Source organism: Carassius auratus, chromosome 12 (genome assembly GCF_003368295.1).
Source record: "Carassius auratus strain Wakin chromosome 12, ASM336829v1, whole genome shotgun sequence".
Classification (NCBI taxonomy): Eukaryota; Metazoa; Chordata; class Actinopteri; order Cypriniformes; family Cyprinidae; genus Carassius; species Carassius auratus.
The window spans coordinates 8131974-8153535 of NC_039254.1; the positions used below are offsets into that span (position 1 = coordinate 8131974).

A 21562-nucleotide genomic window follows, 5' to 3' on the forward strand; every position below is an offset into this window, starting at 1 on the left:
TGGGACGTGCATGTGCAATCTGACGCTACAACGCATTATGAGCGCGTGTATGTAAATAAGTCTAGAAGGCTCGTATCACTTCATACAAGGCAGACTAAGTACTTAATCAGTGCAAAGAGCCGTCATTAATCATATTTACAACTTCCATTGATTATCTACAAGTGTTGCGACTCCCTTCTAACCCATGACGCGTCTGCGATATTAATTTGATAAAGCGCGGAGACCAATTGCCTGCACCAAGTCAGGGCTTTAAGTTATCACTCTGATGGATGAGCGTTTTCCCCTGAGATACACCTCTGTTTACGCCAAGCCTTAGACATTTTGATAAACTCGGTCAAATCAAGTTTACCCTACCTGATTAACAAAACTCCCATTTTATTACTAGCCTGGTTGATTAGCAGCATGCTAATGAAAAGCAGGAGCCAGAGCTTAATTACACATGCTATACCCAGCACACATTTATCCCTGTCGTTAATAAAGCTCCCCTGTTAAATAAAACAAATGACAACTTCCCGCCGCTAAAATTTATCCGTGTCGTAAAAAGCCTTTTTTAGAGTCCTTTTAGGGAATGGCAGAGAGAAGCCGAGGTTTGACTTTCTCATCATGGTTTACGTCAGTTTGATGGCAGACAACATGAATTGTTGAGCAATTGAACGGTAACATTTATTGTAGTGTTTGTCAGCATTATTGGATTTGAGGTTATGTGTTGGGTGTGTGGGGTTTTTGTCAGTCCCTCATGCATTTGTGTACTAAAAAGTGTAACATCTTTTGGTGTCGGGCCAAATCTGTTTGAGGTCAGAGGTCATTAGACAAGGTTAAGGGTGTTGACGGGTCGTTGCGGCATTGCCAAGAGGATCAAATCCAATCTGAGAGTGAGGAACGGGCTTGTCATGTGATGTGTGCATGCGCACGCTGGGCATTTTGCCCCAGTGAATCCTGGGAGCATGGGTTGGAGACCTGCACAGTCTGCAGATTTGAGTCTGGACAACACCCAGCTCTATGTCTGAATATGCTTTGTTTTCTTTGATGAATACTTTACTGTCCCAAGAGGCAAAGAGAGACTTTGACTTTTCCAGGAAAAAATATCTAAAAGTTATTAAAAATAAACAAATACAAAATGCAAATACAAAATGCAAAAACAAAATCTATTAAGGCTTGTTTTTATAGATTCTATTTTAAATATAAGTGTGTCTTTCAAACGTTTTGAATTGAGTGTTAGTGCGGGCAAAATACACTTGCATTAAAGATACATTCAGGCAAATAGATCTTGTTCAAAGATTTTTTTCATATTTTAACTCAAATTAGACAAGTTAAATTTTTATTTTTTATTTTATTTTATTTTTTAAGCACCAAATCAGCTTATTAGAATGATTTCTGAAGAATCACATGACACTGACGTAAGTAGGCAGGAACAAATTACATTAAACAAATCAGTTATTTTAAGTTCCAGTATAATGTCATCAAATAAATGCAGCCGTGTTGAGCATAAGATACTTTTAAAAAAATCTTAATTTTAAATGGTTTTGTACTTTAGCCACAAAATATATAAGGACACTGTGTAAATATTATTGCATCAGCTAACACAATATAAAACCAAGCGATATTTATTTTAAGGAGGTGAAAAATAGCAAGTACACATTTTACCCGAGTGTTTTGGGTTAGACCAAAATAAAACATATTTGGTCACTTTGTGGTTGTCAAATGGTTTCCTGCACAAGAAAACTCAGCAGAGTGCTCAAATGCTGGGATTTATGCACATATATATTCATTTTCCGGAATGATTGAGGGTTTTCGATGGTAAATAATAGCAACATACAGCATCTTTTTCAGTTCCTAGATTTTGATTATTGGACTGTGAAGGAGACCATGGCAGGAACACACACACAAACATGACCGTTTTCTCCTGCTCTCTTTGGCTGTCTTCCTCTTCTCTTTCTCTCTTTATTCTTGATGATTGTGTCTTGCTAATCAATGCCCTTCCCTGAATAGCATTACTGTGTAATCCTGACCTCTCTGAGGGGAAGGGGTTTGTAATTAGAGGACTGTGAATTCTCCTACCAGCATACCCGCTCAAGTACACACACACACACACACACACACACACACTCTCTCTCTCTCTCAACAGCAGGAATGTGACATGGAGTTGACACAAGGACTAGAGGGGCCTTTCGGGGTCAGAAGGTCAGAAGGTCACCTTTGGGTGGCGACAGGCAGAGCGGAGAGGAGGGCGGAGGGCTGTCAGCTCTGCTCTTTAATAGACGCCCATGCCACAGTCCTCATCAAGCCGAAGCAACCGCACACCAAACCCTGCCTCGGACCTGGTGTCGGGTTACTAATCAGGTTTCCACGGTTACCTGGTCTCCCGGGCCTTGGGGGTTTTACAGACTCTGTGGCATTTAAATGCAGTAGAAGGGAATCAGAGATGCACACGGTCAGGGAGAAAATACCTCCCTGCTACAGACCAAAGCTTTATTCTCTGTTTTGACAAAAACAGGGCCTTTGTTAAGGCCCTTAACGACTTCATAAGGCCGTAGTTGAGGATCTGTAGATAGATGTACTTGTGCCACAAGGAGGAGAAAGGGAAGTGCACTCAACACTCTCTTTACTCTGTTCAGAGCTGAGCAGTTTACTCTTGGTAATGCTTTTGTTCTTTAAGATATTTCCTACAGTTCCACTCGGTGTTGTTGTGCTCAGTCTCCCAAAAAAACAATAATTAATCTCCAGGTGTGTTTTGAAGGGGCATTCGGAATAGGGATTATGGGTGATAATATGACGTGTTTGGATGAATTTATTGAATGCAGATGTAGAGAATGGGGCGTAGACGGGCATGTTCATGTTGCATGTGGTGGCGGGTCGATAGAGGTTAGTGTCCATTGATCCAGCTCCGGTCAGTCGAGTGACTCCCGCTGGATTGCTTTCTCCCTCTCTTTCTCTTCTTTCTTTCACTTCACTACAATTCCTCTGTCTTTTCTGGTTTTGTTTACACAGACTAAGTTGCATTTTTCCATAGTAATACTAATTTCCATAATTACTTTTTTTTACACAAGCAAATTACATGTTTATTTATAAATACATATATTTAATCAATTTAATACTTTATAAACGTTTTGAGTCGGTTCGATTTTAGCACTGACTCATTAAACTGAACAAGTGACAGTGAAGACTTTTGTGGTGTTACAAAAATGCTTATTAGCAATAAATGTTGCTCTTTTAAACATTGTATTCATCAAAGAATCCTGAAAAAAAAATTGTCACTGTTTCTAAAAAAAAAAACTGTTGGATGAGCATAATAAAATGTTGCTTAAGGGCCAAATCAGCATATTAGAAATATTTCTGAAGAATCATGTGACACTGAAGACTGGAGTAATTAAAAAATTGAACCATTAGAAAATAATGCCATCACAGGAATAAAGTACATTTTATATCAATATAAATGTAAATATATTTAAATACATTTATTATTTATTTATTAGTGTTTCACAGTAATATTGTTTTACTGTATTTTTGATTAAGGTAAATGCTTGGTCGGCATAAAACAACTATTTATTAAATATCTATATTAAAATATATAATAGATTAGGGTTAGGGTTAGGGTTAGGGTTAGGTTAGGGTTAGGGTTAGAGTTAGTATTTTTCACAGGTTGTTAGTATGTTTTATTTCACGTACAGCACCAAGACACGAAAACAGACTCGTGATGAGTCTGCTCAACCTTTGCAGATGTGTATTTGGCAACTTTGGTGAGCATTATGAACTATGTTATATTAGTTTAGAAAGTTGCAGTCTGCAAATCTATTTATTTTCACACACAAACATGATTGTAGACAAGAAGTTGATGTTCTGCTGAGGTTTTTGGACCATGGTCTATGTTTTTCCACCCATCTGTCCTGGTGAAGTATCTGTGCCTCACTGTCTCTGCGGGATACTCCCTCCATCTCCAGATAAAGCAGGGGCTCTTTGTATTGAGGAGGAGGGCAGGGGTCTATGTGTTGGGGACACTGATTCTTTCTGACAGCACTGGCCAGAGTAAAGGGCAGATAGCCAGTGTTCAGACAGCTGAAAAGAAGAGTGGAACAAAACACAGCCAATGCTGGGCCTGTGCGGTGAATGTGTGTCTGTGTAAATGAATGCCCTCATGCATGTATATATGCATCATACATTTCTGTCAGGTCTTCTTCTAACTGGATGAGTAATCAATGAGTAATCCTGAAATATCACATGTATTTATTTTGTTTTGATATTTCTATTCTTTGCATGTGCATGCCAAACTATTCTTCTTTATCTTCATGCAGCCTTTTTATTTAGCTGCTAGCTGTATGAGAGGCTAAATGCTCCAAAAGTAGCTCAAAATTGTGGGCAGTGCAAGTTGGTTGTGCACTGATCAGTTTGGCCAGTGCTTCACTATTAGATAAACAGTCTGCCCAGTTTGGACGCACCATGAAAAATTGGTCCACTTTTATGTTGCAGAGTTATATGATGTATAAAGGAGGAGATGTTGCCATGAGCAATATTTTAAAATGAGAATTTCTGACAAATAGGAACATGACACCTTGTGACAAGTGTATGCTGGGAGTCTTTCATATAACCATTAACATCATACACGTCATTATGGTAAAGATGCACTTGAGTTGAGCGCAAGTCAAGGAAACACTTCAATGCAGTTGCATAAATTGTAATAAACATTTAAACAATGAGGCAGTATGAGATTTATGCATACTGGGAAACAGTCCAGCATTCAACGTTGTAGAAATCATGGGGTCAAGTTGGTGTTATGGCACCTCGATTTGCAAGAAAATTGTATATATCTTCATGGCTTGATTCGGGAGCCACTTTGGGAGTGACTGGCTATAGCTGTCTCTAGGACACAGAAGGGAGGCTGGAATTCATGAAACACACGTCGACACGACTTCCGACACTCACCTGTCAATCATCCCGGTGACTGACGGGTCAGCTAATGTCACCCCCACCCCGAGCAACGACTAAGGCAGCCCGTGGCAGGGTTTGAAGTTGTCTGCTTCTCGGGAGTAAAAACACTGATGCTTACACACTGCAAAATGAGAGGCCGATCGCCGCAGAGCGAGTGTATGAGCCTTATTTCAGTGTAATAGGTCTACTAAATGGTTGGCTACACATACACACTCACTCACTCTCCTTGCCCTCCTGAAGGCCTTGCATTGTGCTGCTTTGTGAAGGAACAGATGCATTGATATGGTAATAAGACAGAGAAGGGTTTTTTATTAATGTAATGCTGGAATTCACAGCCCCGAAACCACTGGCACAGAATGGAAAAGGAGTAAGCAGAGACGGAGAGACTGAGACGAGGGAGAGCGAGGAAAAAAGAACAAACAAAATTATGAGTGGGAGGTTGCTTTACCAGCACTTCTCTCAGATATTTCTCGGTTTGGCGTCAGATCCCAATTTTTCAAGCGTGCAGCGGGGAACCAGGCCCCTGCCTCTCCATTCATCAAAGCCTGAAAAGAAGGTTATTAGAGAGCCACAGAGAGGGAAGGCAAGCCCTTCGCTCGCCTCTGATCTCTCCTTTTCATCCTTCGTTCTTCTTTCCCCTCATGAATACCTCTCTGTTGTGATGGACAGGTCGACTGGAGCAGGGGCGGGGCCGGGCCTGCTTACGGCACAGGACTCGACTGGAGGCGGAGACAGGAAGAGGAAGAAGAGGAGGATGACCAGTAGCCCTTACCACCATCTCAGCAGCACAAAGGTTTGTAGCTAATCGATTCTAAATGGATGAAAAAAAAATGTGTTATGTTTTTGGAAATGTCATCTTAAATATGCTGTTATAAGCTGTTGTCTTTCTGTTGGGTAGTTGGTTTTCTGTCACGTGGTTAAATTCATGTAAAAACAGAAAGACTTTTCACACTTTAGCATTCTGCTACATGCAAGAAGAGACCATTCACAACCAAGTGTACAAATATCACATATATCACACTGTATGTCAGTGTTGTCAGGTAGATTTTAAATGTATATCAAATAGTAAAGTTTATAGTCATCTTAAACTTTGCTATTATCATGACTTTCAATACAGTTTTCTGTTAGTTGGTCAGTTCTTTATTCTCTCACATGGTTAAAAACATGTAAAGACCCATGACAATGATGCATTCAAATAAATGCAATAAAGAGACAAATCACAATTTAGTATGCCAGTATCACCATTATTTTATCATTGTTGGTTAGTTTTTGGATTTCGAGCCTTGCATGTTTAAATACAGGTAAAACATTAAAAACCCATTCAAATAAACAGAAGAAACGAGACCAATCACAACTGATTTTGCCAAAATCACAGTTATGACACCATTGTTGATAAGATTTTGAATGCTGAATTTTAGTGAAGGACACAAACGTTTGGTTATGACAAAAATGTATTAAAATATTCAGACAAGGATTGTTTGAGAAACATCGACAGCGCAGCCTTGTTATAATGTAATTCACTTTCTCTCTTTGTTTCGGATGAAGGCTCACTGTAGGCCAAGAGGCAGGCCAAGACTGCTCAGCACAAAGTTTAAACAGAAAGCTTGCTCACAGCTGAAGCAGAAAGCCAAAGCCAAGCGTGGATCGAGACTGGTGAACTTGTTGTGTCACAGAGAAACCAAAACACCAAGCGCAATTACAGAACATATGTCTCGAGAGCACGGTGGAAAAGAAGAACACACACATAGTAATAAAACTGGAGAGCACAGGGACACAGGTAAGCATAATACATGCTAGATTTAAATGAAAGGTATTTTAATTGCATTGATATTTAGATCACTTTAGTTTATTTTAGATTATTTTACAATGAATCTGTCCAGCAGGCAGCGGAGCAGCAGTCCACCAGGGATCGGATGGGAAGGGGACTATGATGAGAAGAGGTGTGAGGTCAAAGGCCATTCTGAGCTCCTCACTCCTGCCAACCCGAACTCAGCAGCTGCTATGCAATACAGCTGTGACCGATAGCAAGCTAGAAGCTACCGAGAAGGGCATCTCTCCCTCTGACAGTGACACAGGTGAGTTATGGGCCGAGAGATGCATCCCACCATGACGATCAGCGGATCCTCTCATTTCCCTGCTCGACTGTCATGCCATTAAAAAAATTAACGACACCTCCTCAGGCATGCATTGGGAAAAACCCAAGCCGTAATGCTAGCCTGCGTCATGCTGTGTTTGGAATGCCACACCTACAGAGAAAAAAGAGATGCACTCCCTCCACCTCCCCAGTTCCGCTACGTTTTAATCCACACTGCCTGCAAGCACACTTCAGTAAGTGAACAAAGTGGAGATGAAATCATGGCGGTAATGAACGCTAATGTGAGCTACGCCTGCGGTCGAGCTAGGCGGTGTTGTCGCCGCTCTGTTAATTGCCCTGAAAGTTATCCTTTTCACATTTCACGAGCTTGCGAGAGTGTTGACGAGCGCCTCGTAAGTGACAAGTGTGTCAGCACTGTGTTGACACCCGACACTGCTGCCACCGTGCCATCTCCGCTCTATGCGAGACACATAGCCCACAGACGGCATCTGCCAATACGTATCTGTGACACCCAAGCATGCGAGCATGACTTTGTGTGCGTACATTACAGTTCAAAAGATTTGGAATCACAAAGGTATTTCTATGTTTTTGAAATAAATTCTAATTTAAGTGATCGAAAATACAATAAAAACTACAAAACGATTCAAAAACTGCCACAGAAAGCATGAGATGTAACTTTATCTGAATATCTTAATAAACTGACAGCTAGAATGCTGCAGAAGGTGTCAATAGCTGTTTCTATTCATGTTACAAACTTATATCAAGAGAGCAAACTCATCACCTCTGGGGAAACTGGTGAAGTTGGAGGCATCGGGGAAACAGTGTTATTTTAAGATCATTTATATCATATCATAATTATTTTTGAGTTTTTGTATTTTTGTCTTTTTTTGTTCGCTTTATTTTATTTCAGTTTTAGTTGAAAGTGCAGTGCAGAAAGTAAGTGTATTAGTTTCAGAAAGTGTTCATTGTATTTTCAGAGTGTTTTCATTCAGCAATCTATGCATTTTGTTCTAATATTCTTTAGAATGTTTAAAAAACAGAATACATTTGAAATAGAAATGCCATTTTTGCTGATACTTGGTGAATTGAAATATCAGTTTCTTTCAAAAACTCCAAACCTGTGAATAGTCATTTATGTGCGGCTGTAAAAAGGAATCAGACACTTGTGGGAAGCAAAGGTCTGGTGGTCAAACCTGTCAGTGACTAGGCTTCTCTGACCGCCACAGTTCCTGTGAACGTTGACAGTCACAGCCACATTTGGCACCCATTTCGTGAACTTTGCTAAATATCGAATAAATCATACAGTGAGAGAAAGCGTCAGGCTGCGTTCACCATGACTGATTAGATGCTCGCTGTGAACTGTAGTCCAGTCAAGATGTCAATGCATTCAATCGATCTATCATTTTCACAGAGGAGGAAGATGACGGCATCTATGACAGCGAGGAAGGGGCAGAGGGCATCAAGAATCTATCATCTAAAGAGCAACTGTCTGGAGTCGGCCGTCCTTCACAGTGCTCTATCGTGAAGCTTGAGGCCAATCAGAAAGCCAAGAACAAAACGGAAAGACAAGGAATCGGTAAATGTTACATCCTTATTCAATGAGACAGCAGGGATTGAAAGATATCACCTTAGTTCGCAAACACTAATTTTTCACTGTCACATTTTTTGTGTGTCCCCTTCAGGGTCTATGAATGTGTCCATCGCTAAAGAAGAGGTGAAGAGAAGGAAGGCCCCCTGTAGGCGGACCCTGGTCAGTGTTGACCATTACCACTCGGAACTGGAGGAGGAGAGGAGATTGACTGGCCCCAAGTGGAAAGAGGGGTCAAGGGAGAACACCTTTGACCACACTAGGGTTCTCAAGACCTCACCTACTCAACGAGAAAAGACCACCAGGAAGAGCGCTGTGCTTCTTGGAAAGGTATGTCTATGTGTTGTAGCAATACTAAAGCTACAAACAAGGCTCTGTGGAGGTCTTACTGTGCTAACGTGTCCCCTTTGGTTGTTTCAGAGGAAAAGCTGTTGGTTGGAAGCACTGTCTTCTCAGTATGATGACATCACTTGGAGCAGACGAATCAGAAACAAGCAGGTATGGAATGGTTCCCATGCTTACCTTCAATGAAAATTGGATGACCAGCTTGGTCCCTTTATTAAAAGTCTTGCTGGTTAGGCTAAGCTAGTTAAAACACCTAGTAGGCATCCAAAACACAAGGTTTACTGGTGAACAGCAATGCTAAGTACGTTTGACTTTATTTATTAGAGTTCTGATGAAAGTTGGTGAGATCTAACGAGGCTGCAGCGCCACATAGCGAATTATCCCCTAGTTGCCTAGATCTACCTGCCTTGGCCTCTTGGCGCCCATAAAAAGTCATCCCTCTGAGAAGGATTATGCAATCTTGCATGGTTAGTCCTGTCAGGGGCTCTCGTAAATCTGCTCACAATAAAGATAAGATGGGATCCGCCTGCTAATTCACAGGCTGAATCATGCATTGTCTAAATAAAACAGTCAATAGTTTTGAAAGGATTTACACCATAGGCGTCAAGGCTGTCACCGTCGGCCCTTTGTGAGGTCATCAGCGAGGCATGCAAGGGGACTTTGCCTGCCTAATCAGCAGGCGGGGAAAATTCCTGCTCTGCTCAAAGAGCATGATAGAGAACAAAGACATGCATCATTCTTCACCTGGGCCTCACCCTAGAGACACACTTGTAAAATGAAAACCGAACAGCATCACCCCAAGTGACGAAACCTCCATCACAGTAATATATGACAGCTTTTTTGAGCAATGATAAGTACCGAGGGCTGTAAACAAAAATGGACCTGTTAAGGTGCAAGAGGTTATGATATATTTGGATGGGAGTTTGAATGAATGTTGGAGCCCTGAATCACTCTCTGCGGGGCCATTACGAGTATGTGAGTGTATATGTGTGTGTGCGTGAGAGAGGGACTCACATGCCATTTTGTGACTGTTAGCAGGCTAAGGGGCGAGCAGTTAGTCGTTTGCTAGAGAGCTTTGCTGCCGATGAGGGATTCCAGATGGATGACGACAGCAGCTTCTCAGAGGGAGAGGAAGAAGAAGAGGAGGAGGAGGAATCCGAGCCAATGGGGAGTGGACTACAGGGTAAGATATGTACAAACGGACATGCATAATGCTGTTACATTTACATGCAACTGAATGCATGCTGAGACAGGAAATGCATGTGGTAAAAGGAGAATGCCCTCTTACTTTAATCTGTCTTTGTCCCAACCAGCCCTGCCCAACTGCATTCTCACCAAAGAAATCCTGAGGGACGGGCTGAAAGTGTTAATCTCAAAAGAGGACGAGTTACTGTATGCTGCCTATGTACATACACTGGACCTACCTGATATGTAAGACAACCACTCTGTATTTAAAGCAAGATGTATATATGGATGGATGAATGGATGGATGAATAAATAGATGTATATATGGATGGATGAATGGATGGATGAATAAATAGATGTATATATGGATGGATGAATGGATGAATAAATAGATATATAGATGGATGGATGATTGATGGAGGGATGGATGGGTGGAAGAATGGAGATATAAATACATAGATGAATTGAACAGTGAATGGATGGAATGATTCACATGTTTTACAATAATGAACTAATAATAAATGTCTTTATTTTTTTGTCTCTTCAGCTATAGTGTTGTTGTTGAAGGAGAGCGCAGAAACAAGCAGAGGATCTACTCTCTGGAGCAGCTGCTTCAGGAAGCGGTGAGGCTCTTTAAAAAGCTTCTTCAGGGGACTCATTCCCCTAAAGACCTCCTCCATCTTCCCATACAAGCCTTGGGTCAAACCAGCCCTTCAGGCCACCCTCACAGGCTCTCACAGACCCCATGTTCTCCCCCAAGAGCCCCATCAGCTCAAGGCTGGATCTAGCCCAGCTCTGTGACTCTCTGCTAAAGCAGTTAAGAACTGGGGTTGTGTGAGTGTGTGTGCACTGATAGGCAGTTACTAAGCCATGAAGCATGTAAACTGCTATTATCAGCGTGTGAAGGACTCTGGTTCAACTTTAGACATTCTTTCACATGTGACTCTTTTATTGCTTATTTTTTAATCTCATTGAGCATCAAATTCATGTGTTAAGAAACATTTCAGCATCTGGTTGTGATAGAGAAAATCGACAACCCAAGGAACTCGCTAATATAGCCTTTTTTCTAGGCAGTACCCTTGGTTAGCTGCTTCTAATGTGGTCCAGCAGTCCATTAGATTACTGCATATACAGTTTCACTTTTTGACTGTATGTAACTGTTCCTTATTAGTTCTGCATGGCCCCCCAGGAGGACGTACAGAGTAGCATGTTTTATCTTTTTTTATTTATTTAACTTCTTATTTAGGAACATCTTTGGGGCTGAACTGTGGGTTACACTTACACGCATAGTTTATTTAAGCCGACGGGGAAAAAGGGAGCTGATTACACACCGTAAACCAACAGCTTTTTGTCGGCATGCATTCATTTGAATACATTACATGCGTTACTTCTCTCATTCATCTCTCAGTATCATAGGCTGAAAAATAGTGTTTCGCTGCCTAGGGACCGCCTATCACAAGCTTTACCCACCCGTCCCCAGTTTCCATCAAAGACGTATAAATGAGCATGCTCTGTGCAACTCTCCAATTCAGTACAGTACACAAAACATCTGAAGATATATCGCCTTGATACAATCCATAAGCTGCAACACAAAAAGCTCTTGATTGTTCACAAAATGCAAAACAAAGAGAGGAGGTTGTAGTTTGTGTCAGTGTTGGATGCGATTGTGCATAGTTGTGGGAGAGATAAAGCTGGGAGAATAGAAAGAACAAGAGAGCTAACGCTATATTCTCATTGAAGGCTAGAAGAGTAAAAGCTTTGACATTGAAAGCTATACTCTACTCCAACAAATTAGACTTGCCCATAAGCATGCAGCATTGTTCCTACAGTATGTGTATGTTTGTGTATAAGCATTACTGGATCTAGTGTGGAATTACAAAGCGAGTACAACTCAGCTTTACATAAACTAAAAGTCAACATGAAACCAAAATTCACCTTATTTATTTCTTTAATTCAAATAAAATTTGTCTTGTTAATTTTGGTGTGTAAATACCTCTCTTCATAGTCCATCCCAATCCATTACCAATAGCTAAAACCCCCTTTTTTTTGATGACTATTGATTTGAAGGGGCAGTCCACTCAAAAGTTTAAATTAAACTCATCTTCAACTCAACTCTTCCTCTGCAGTGTTTTGATAAAAATTACTATTGTTTATGCTTTTCAGGGGAATCAGCCTACAAAAAGTTGAATTTAAACACTGCTAGCCACAAGCATTAGCCCCCCAGTGCAGTGATACCTCCTTTTTCCTGTGCTGCTTTCAAGACATCTTATCAGTCGTTTGCTTCCACAACCACTACCTGCATTTCCCTGGCCAAAAAAATTCCTAGTTTGCCATTTGCTCTCTCTATCAGAAAAGCTGTATCTAGAGCAGACCCGTTTGAAATGGGCCTGAAAGAGCCCACAGTGCATGTGATCTGTGTAGTGGGAGGGGAGCTGGCAGCCTGACAAGAAAGTCATCGATTTAGGCCTTTTTCACCTCTCTGCTCTTTTATTCCATTATTTCAAAGCAGACACCCCATTCAGTGCTGCTGATTTGCTCTCTTTTTATTCTGGTTCAGTATTCGAAAGTGTTAATGGGAACAAAATCAAACAACAGCGTCTCTTGAGAAAGGTATACCCATGGTTGTAATTGCCTAAAGGGGAGGGCCTCAAAGATATCTATGCTTTTGCAAAGTGGACTTGTCTCATGTTCTTCATGTGTGCCTTTTAACTAAATCAACTTGTTATGCTTGATAAGCTGCCTGTCTGCGAGATATGTAAGTTAATATTTAAAGTCATCTATGTGTTTCAGGTTTTAGATGTGCAGCCTGAGACGCTGGAAATTCTGATGGCTGGAACAAGAGTGTGTGCTTACTGGAGTGAACGTTCCCGCTGTCTGTATCCTGGATATGTCCGTAAAGGTGAAATCATTCTCATATGTGCAAACACACACTCCATTTATACTCAAATGCAACCTAGAATACCCATCACCTATAATTTTGCTTTTTTTTTCAGTATTTCTTGATATATAAGGATAAGAAAGTCAACATTTTATTTTGAATCCATATCTACAGTAGTCTCAAATATATGATAATATTTTTAGCATTACAAATCATTTATGTTTTGGGGTTCAGAATTGTATGTTTGTGTCTTCCACAGGAAGTGCAGGCGAAGAACAGAAGGAGGGCTGCATCATGGTAGAGTTTGACGATGGAGACCGGGGTTGGATTTCTCTTTCGAACATTCGCCTGCTTCCACCAGGCTACCAAATCCACTGTACGTTTCCGCAGATAAGCACATTTCATTTCCAGTATAAATAAAGAGTCTAGTGTTTAGCAATGCTAGACATTGTGCCAAGTTTCCATGCTTGTCATTAAGCCTGTGGCATTGTTGATGGTCTGCAGGTGCAGAACCATCACCAGCCCACCTGGTCTCACCTAGCTGCCGCAGAAGGAAGACCTCCACTCAAGAGAAGATGACTCAACAGGCTGATGTGTCCTTAGAGTGTTCCGTTAACGCAGAGCACAGGAAGAATGTTGTGAAAGCTAAGCCAGGTGCGTGATGACAGCTGCATCATCCACATTCTTTACGGTTTCCCGAATTCCACATTGGTTGGATTAAAACTATTTTGGGTTACATGTATTAAACGGATGCTTTTTGAATTCTAAGATTAAAATCTATCGTGATTCACATATATCCCTAAGGTGTAACATTTAACCTACAATGAAAGAGATAAACATGTTGTTTCAGAGGCACGTTAAGAAATATATATCAAACAAGATTCCACAACAGGTTTTTTTGATTTAGTGTTTTAAACACTAATCACAAGGACTGTCAGGGAAACTTGCTGGGTAGATGTTTCTCAACCTGTTTATTCCCTAAGGTCACGCTTCACCACTTTTCTTGGTTCCTGTTCCTGGAACTGACATACTCACAAAATTATTTATTTAATGTTTGTCAAGAGCCCTAAAAGTCTTATCAGATGTAAGGTTGGATAATCTGTGTAAATGTAAGAGAATAACGCATTTTTGCTCATTACTTAAATGAATTATTAAATAACCCTGTGTAATTAACACATCAACATAGATGAGATCAGTGTTTGGTTGACTAATGGAATGAGCCTTATTTGACTACACAACTGATGAGGGAAACTGGCGACAAGGTTGAATGCCACTTAACTATAGAGTCTAACTTAAAGCCCTAGACTACCAGTCCAGCAGCTTTAACTCATCAGATGTTATCTGCAATGATACTACAGCATAGAGTCATCAGATGTTCCGCTGTCAGTCAAATCTGTTTGTATCTGTTTTCTCTAAGGGGCTAAAGGCTTACGGGGGTAGAGTATGGTAGTAACAGAGCTTGGAAAATGCAAATAAGTGAGCATTGATGGAACAGTTGTTTTCCTACATCCCCATAGCAATACCTTTGTTTGTCTCCCTCAACAGGAAGGCCCAAATCCGTCAATGCATCATCAAAGAGCTGTGTATCTGAGAACGTGACTGAAACCGCTTCCCCTCTTCTTGGCTGGCCGGTTGCTGCCATGTCCAGGAGGAAACCCTCCATGGATTTGTTCCAGTTTAATGGGTTAACAAAGAAAGCTCTAAGGGGAAAGGAGTCAGACATGTTCCCCTTACTTAGCTCCACCATGACCACTCCAGCCAAAGGCATCTTCAGCACTTCCTTTGAGGTGGACTCCTTCAGCAGCATTGCAAATGGTTGTACTTCCTTTGGAAATCAGCAGTTGGCAACAGGTCTGCCTCTTAGTCACAAAGGCATCCCTGGTTTACGGTGTAGAAAGTCAGGAGACAGGAAGGAATTTCTGGTCAAACTGGATCATGAAGGGGTAACGTCCCCCAAGACAAAGAATGGAAAAGCATTGTTGCTTCTTGGAAACCCAGAGGTGCAAAGAAGTGGACGGATGGAAAAGGGCTTTGGAGCCAAAGGAATAGGAGAACTGACCTCAACAATGGGCTACTCACAGTCCGTTCTTCTAGTCAAAGATGCCAAAAGGAACAGTTGCCATCTCCTCAAAAGTTCCTCAGACATGCGTAAGCACCCTCAGGGTCTCGGGCTTAGTGAATATGCAGATTATGGGCCAAACTGCCACAGCGACTGCCTAAGCTCCTATTCAGATATGGATGAAGATGAGGAAGAAGATGCTAGAAGGGCGACTATGCGCAGCTCTGGACACTTTCTGTCTCGTCTTTCTGTTTCATCGTCATCCTCAGGGTCCTCCAGCGCGTCTAGTTCAGGCTCATTGTCCAGCTCTAGCATTTGTTCATCTGACAATGACTCATCCTATAGTTCGGATGAAGAAGAAGCATCCCGCATTCTGCTTCAGAGTTGCCTTTCTTCACATCATACATTGATCCAACAGCAGCAGCATCCTGAACCTCCCACCGCCCCACCACGACACACTTTCGGAGCCAAAACAATGTCTATCTCTAATTCAAAAACTTCAGTCAGTAGTAGTACAGGAAAACCTCAGAGGAGAAAGGAGATTGCCAACAACTCTTCCTCTGTAGTACAGTCCAAATCTTCCAAAGCCTTCCCTAAAAAACATAAGATACCATCTTCAGAGGGTCCACCCAACTCATCCTCATTCATGCCAGGACGGCAACTGTGGAGGTGGTCTGGGAACCCCACTCAGGTAATTTCCTGTCCAGATTTTTCAGTTTTAATGGCAGTCCAAAATGGACGGTTGTAGTTTCTGAAGTAGTCCCTTAAACTTCACTTTCTTGTCATCAGAGACGGGGTTTGAAAGGAAAAGCCCGGAAGCTCTTCTACAAGGCCATTGTTCGGGGGAAAGACACCGTCCAAGTTGGCGACTGTGCAGTTTTCCTCTCGGCTGGTCGGCCCCATCTCCCATTCATTGGTCGCATTGAGAGTCTTTGGGAATCCTGGTCCAGCAACATGGTGGTCAAAGTAAAGTGGTTCTACCACCCCGAGGAGACCAAGCTTGGAAAAAGGCATCGGGATGGGAAGGTACAGTAGTCACCAGAAGTCTTGTTGGATTTTGATTGATTTCAGGTAGATATTAGATACCTAACCAATTTTTTTTCTCTCTCTCTTCACAGCATGCCTTGTACCAAAGTTCCCATGAGGATGAAAATGACGTCCAAACCATCTCCCATAAGTGCCAGGTGGTAAGCCGAGCTGAATATGAGCGTCTGATCCATATCAGAAAACCGAACAGCAACAGTCAAGATCTTTACTACCTGGCTGGAACCTACGACCCCACCAGTGGCCAACTGGTGACGGCTGAGGGAGAGTCGATCATCTGTTAACGTTAGAAAATGGCTGAAAGCACTACTGAAATTGTGAGATACAAGAAATGGCTGATAATCATGCCAATCTTACAAAACTAGCATGATGTGGAAAGTGAGTGTAACCCACAACCATGGAGTAACAGTATATTATTGAACAGATCGTGGGGAGGACAACTCGTGGTGATCGCTCTGTGAAGGTTCCACAGACATGGAATGATTTTTTTTTATCTTTTAGTGAAAAAGGCACTGGACTCGTTCAAAGTAGGATTAGACTGACAAACATGAATCGGGGCTGAAAAACATTGACTGTGTTTTTGGTTTGTGGAAGGTTCTTTCAGAAAGATCTTCACTGGTCAAGCACGTCAAACTGATGTCCCCAGGACTTTTTGATATCCCAGCAGGACCAAATACACTGTTACTTTGAGCTGTGGTATGATCTGTTTGTTTGTGTGTTTGCGTGAATGAGAGGGTCATTTTTTGCCGTATGCAAATATGTGAACAACCATGTTTGTATGTAGAGATCAGCCACAAAAAATACAAACAAAAGAAACAGGAATGGGTGTTAACCTGGAGATTAAAGGCCTAACTGGTGTTTTAAATTGAATAATGCTCTCATATGTGTTCAGTCTTATGACCTCTTTTGACAATACCAGGGATTTTTTTATTGTTCTTTTCTTGTTCATTTTGGCGCCAATGTCAATTTATTAATAAGTCGGTTTATGAGCAAACAAAAAACAAACACAGACTAAAACAAAAGGAATGATTTTTCCAGTCAAGCCATACACTTCTGTACCTCTTGCGTATCTTCTCATTCAGGTGTATAGTTGTACAATTGATTTAGTTGATGTGTGTAAATATATAAATATATATAAAAAACTACAAACTGTAAATATAATATAAATGAAGAGAGAACTCTGTTCCTCTTTATTGCTCTTGATTGTGTTATTTTTTTAAGATAAAATAACTGTTCTGATTGGGAGGTTTTTTTCGGGGACAGGCATGATTTGGGAGAGTTACAGAATACCCTCTTCACTGTTGTATAGGAGGGAAGGGAGGGTTGGGAGACGTTCTGCTCACGGAGCAAACGCTAAAACTGACACAATGCAGTCCAGTCAGAGGAAACAGGCTGTCTGTGTTCACTCTTTCATCTTTTCTTTTGGAGTTTGATTTTGCCTTTGAAATAATGGTTTGTTTCTATTGCATTTCATCGTCTATGTGTGATCTAATTGGTAACAAATTGTGCAAAAAGTTAACACTCCATAGTTAAAAGTCCCATGTCCGTATAGCACATGTGGAGGTGGTTTTACCATCCAGAAATTCATTTTAAATACTTACTGAAGGAATCAGGCCTCCAAAATATCAAACCAAAGTATGTCCTTGGAATTACTATACTTCCAGCTGCAATAAATATGTAGACTGAATCATAAACAAGGGGCACTTGCAATGTTTTTGCCTGATGTAATTTAGATGACTGACAACTACGTTTGCAGATAACCTTTTAAATGCATTTGTGTTTGAAAACAGCTGAAATATTGATCTCTCACAATATTTTAGCAATTTTGTAGCAAAGTGTGGGCCAAGGATTTTATGTCTGCAAGGAGTGGGTATGGAAATACAAAGCGTGAACAGACGCTTCCAGCACTTGAAGCCTCCTGCTGTCCTGTGTCACGTGATCATGAAGGACAATCATAACCTGTAAGTGAGGGCAGTTTAAAACAGATATAATCTAAAATATTGCCTCTTGTCACTTTTTCTTCCTGCTTTGCCAAAAATTGTTCTGTTTGTTTTGTTATATTTTCCATTGTCAACGTTATACTCTTATTTGTTCAATATGCAAGCCTGTACAGATTGTTCCGTGTTGGAATTGTGAAAAAGGACAGATATGCCTTTCAATCCTAAAGGATGACTTACTTTTTTAAGGACATTGTTGCTGTTACACTGCAGAAGCTAAAGCTTTAAGAAATCTGATGTGAAAATAAATGTAATGTCACTTTCTGGGTCTATAAAAAAGAAAAATGGTATTTTTGTAAACAAACACTGGATTCAACGCTTGATATGGTAGGACTGGCACCACCAGCATGCCAGGAAGTTGGCCAAGTCTCAAAGGAAATAGAATCATTGTGTAACCTGAATTTGAGACCCACTTGGAACTGATTTTTACGGTGGATGTTCTTTTTGACATTGTGAGGAATATAACTCTTAAGATATTTCCACTGTTAAAACATGTTATTTATCTTAATTTTATTGCATTCGTGTTGCATTTAATTAAAAAAAATTCTAAATTACCATGCTTCATTGTTTGTTTGTTTTTCAAGCTTGTTTGGTGCATGTATATTGAAACCACTGATTTACTTTAATGTATACACATATTATATAAAATTGTCTTTGCAACTTAACTTGATTAACTGTCTGCAAACCAATTAATGTTAAAAATGATATTCTGAAAAGTGTTCCAGAGTATTGACTGATCTGTTGTTGTTCAGTTTGAGCTCAGCAGTTTTGCAGCAAAGAGCAGACAGCTGGCTAACTAAGGTCATGAACATATAGGTCGTTTTCCTCCAGTACCTTTTGAGAATGAAGAGATAAAGAGAGAGAGAGATGTAGAGAGGAGAAACAGAGGACATGCAATATATAGAGATATAAAGTCAAACAATAGTACACTACAAATCTGACTAGTAATTCTGCAGGAAATAAAAAAGCTTGAATACTAAAACTGATTAAACCTGGGTGAATGTCAGGAATATGTCATATGTCACTTTAAAATCAACAGAAAGAAATAAAATATTTTGTATAAAGGAAATGAATCATTCTTAATTAAATAAAAAATGTCATGAAAATTACACTATAATCATGATTACACAATTATGTTTAATGAGAAGATTAATTAACCTAGACTAGACATAAAGGTTCCTTGTATTTGTACCAATGACTTGGCTTTATGGTTATTTTGGAGATTAAAAAAAGTTTTGATGTTGCATTAGGCTACAAGTTCAGTGTGTCGGTTCTGGAAAAATTAAGCCTTTCTAGTTTCTTTGAAGCACCATAGATGGCTTTCAAAAGAACCACTTAAAGGTTTTCATATGCATCATGCAGTAAAACCACTTTTTTTTCTTTAAAGAGTGTGTAATTAAATGTATTATGCACACCTTCACCATGCAGGAAGAAGATGGTGGGTGCAAAGCTAAAAGTACAAGAAGATTGTTCTGCATCCTGTGTGTGATTGATGTTCTTGATACCTCCTTATTTTTTGGAAAGGGACTTTTTCCTAAGAAAAACAATGAAAACGGGTCCCTCTGATGTAGCTTCTTGGATACACCAGTACGTTAATATTCAAAACACAGCAGCAGCTGGAATTTATTTGTTTATTTTTATTTCTTCATAAATTGTTTTGCTGTCTTCCATGTATAATTATGTTTCCTCAAAGTTATCTTATGTGTTAAGTCAGAAAAAAAAAATCTGGGAAAAGGAGAAGAAAACCCCTAAGCCTAACTTTAACATTTTATACTTTATACTCTACCTGTCAAAACGTTGGAATAATAAAGATTTTTTTTATGTTGTTAAAAGAAATCCAATCAACAAGGTGGCATTTATTAGGTAAAAAAAATACAGCAAAAACTGTTATTTTAAAATATTGTAATGTATTTTAAAATGGAATTCATTCCTGTGATTGCAAATCTGAATTTTCAGCATCATTACTCAAGTTTTTACTGTAACATGATCTTTCATAAATCATTCTAATATGCTGATTTTGTGCTCAGGAAACATGTATTATTACTATCATTTTAAAATCAGTTCTCCTGACCCTTCTAGTAATAATTGAATATTTATGTGCATAAAAAAAAGCTTTTGTAGTATCAACAGTGTAATTTTTTCAGAAACTGCTTCTTAACTTTTATTTTCAGGCAAAGTTTCTGTGTTTTCCTTTTAACATCGGTGAGAGAGGAAGGTTTGGGATGCTTGTGACTACTTTAGTACTGGAGGGAGAGGCTGACCCAAAGAACCGGAGTTAATGAGCGCACATCAGTCAAACCCGGAGCCGGAGGCCTGTTCATGCATCAGATGCATGTGACCACTGAGGAGGAATTTTTTAGCTGTGTGTTCACTATAAAGGCAGTTTACTTTTACAGTATTTTTTGGGCAGCACTCCAGGATTTGATCATGTTTAGCTCAACAAATAAACACAAACACAAATAAACAAATATTCTGTTTTTGCTAGCTGTATAAGACACGTCCAGCTATTCCAGCAACTCGCTGAACCTGAAACTTGAAAACCTGAAAGTGCAGAAGCCAGACCGTGTCAATGCCACAGTGTGTTTTTGTGAGAGAAGGCAAATATCTACACCTCATAAATGTCCTGCCCTCAGCATGACCTCTTGTGGCCCGCCTGCTGAGTGGCTCTCAGGAGGACGAGAGGAGAGTGTGTGGAGCGGGATGGGGTGGGGTGGGGGTTTGGCATTCTGAATGAGGTGCTGGTGGGAAGACGGAGAATGCACACAGACCCCTCCTATGGTGGGGTTGGTTTGAAGGTCCAAGAGCTCATCCATCATGCAGTGTCATGCTGCTCAGGGGTCCCAAACCTGTCGGTGTGTGAAAGGCCTGAGCAGAGAGCAGACACATACATGGAGATGTGTGTGAGAGAGACAGTCTAACCTGATACTGCTTCAGCAGTACAAATACACCACAATTTGTGTTGCCAGTAAAGCATACTGAAGTACAGAGACTGCAGAAAGAGTGCTGAACAATGAAAAAGTGTCTTTATTAATGAAAATCAGAGCTGTTGTGTATTGGCAGCACAGCCTGTTTCTGGACACCTGGTGGACAATAAAATGGGTTAAAAAGCTAATTAATAATAAAACTCCATTGAAAGAGGGACCCATTATTATTTAAGGCTACCCTTTTTTTATTTTGTTAAGTTATGTAGGCTATTACAATAGTTACATAGAATATAAATATGGTTGAATATTTCTTGAGCCAATGAAGTACATAAAATATCGATATAAAAGCAGTGGTAATAAAAAGTTATAGACTATAAGTAATAAAAGAAAATACAAATTTAGAATCCGCGTCAACATCCTGTCCTCAAATTTGATTGGCTGAGCGGCCTTCAAAGTGCGCAAGAGGGATATTTCATTGTTTATTTGTGTCAACCCATCAAATAAGTGTTTACATCAAACGAGAA

At 40.3% G+C, this 21562-nt stretch overlaps 1 protein-coding gene across 6 annotated transcripts in view; it reads left to right on the plus strand.

The window, feature by feature from the left end:
- bahcc1b (BAH domain and coiled-coil containing 1b) overlaps positions 1–18668 on the plus strand; it is a 99922-nt gene extending 81254 nt beyond the window's left edge. For 4 of the 6 annotated variants that reach the window (XM_026276688.1, XM_026276690.1, XM_026276689.1 and 1 more), the window contains 15 exons: positions 5593–5716; positions 6469–6700; positions 6804–6998; positions 8430–8594; positions 8701–8936; positions 9027–9104; positions 9987–10134; positions 10265–10382; positions 10684–10759; positions 12927–13035; positions 13274–13390; positions 13519–13668; positions 14560–15764; positions 15863–16099; positions 16192–18668. In XM_026276688.1, the coding sequence (XP_026132473.1) occupies positions 5593–5716; positions 6469–6700; positions 6804–6998; positions 8430–8594; positions 8701–8936; positions 9027–9104; positions 9987–10134; positions 10265–10382; positions 10684–10759; positions 12927–13035; positions 13274–13390; positions 13519–13668; positions 14560–15764; positions 15863–16099; positions 16192–16401 (3400 nt within the window). In that variant the 3' untranslated portion in view covers positions 16402–18668. The remainder of the gene's footprint in view (positions 1–5592; positions 5717–6468; positions 6701–6803; positions 6999–8429; positions 8595–8700; positions 8937–9026; positions 9105–9986; positions 10135–10264; positions 10383–10683; positions 10760–12926; positions 13036–13273; positions 13391–13518; positions 13669–14559; positions 15765–15862; positions 16100–16191) is intronic. The other 2 variants (XM_026276692.1, XM_026276691.1) reach the window with 2 other exon arrangements.
- Positions 18669–21562: the final 2894 nt, after the last annotated feature.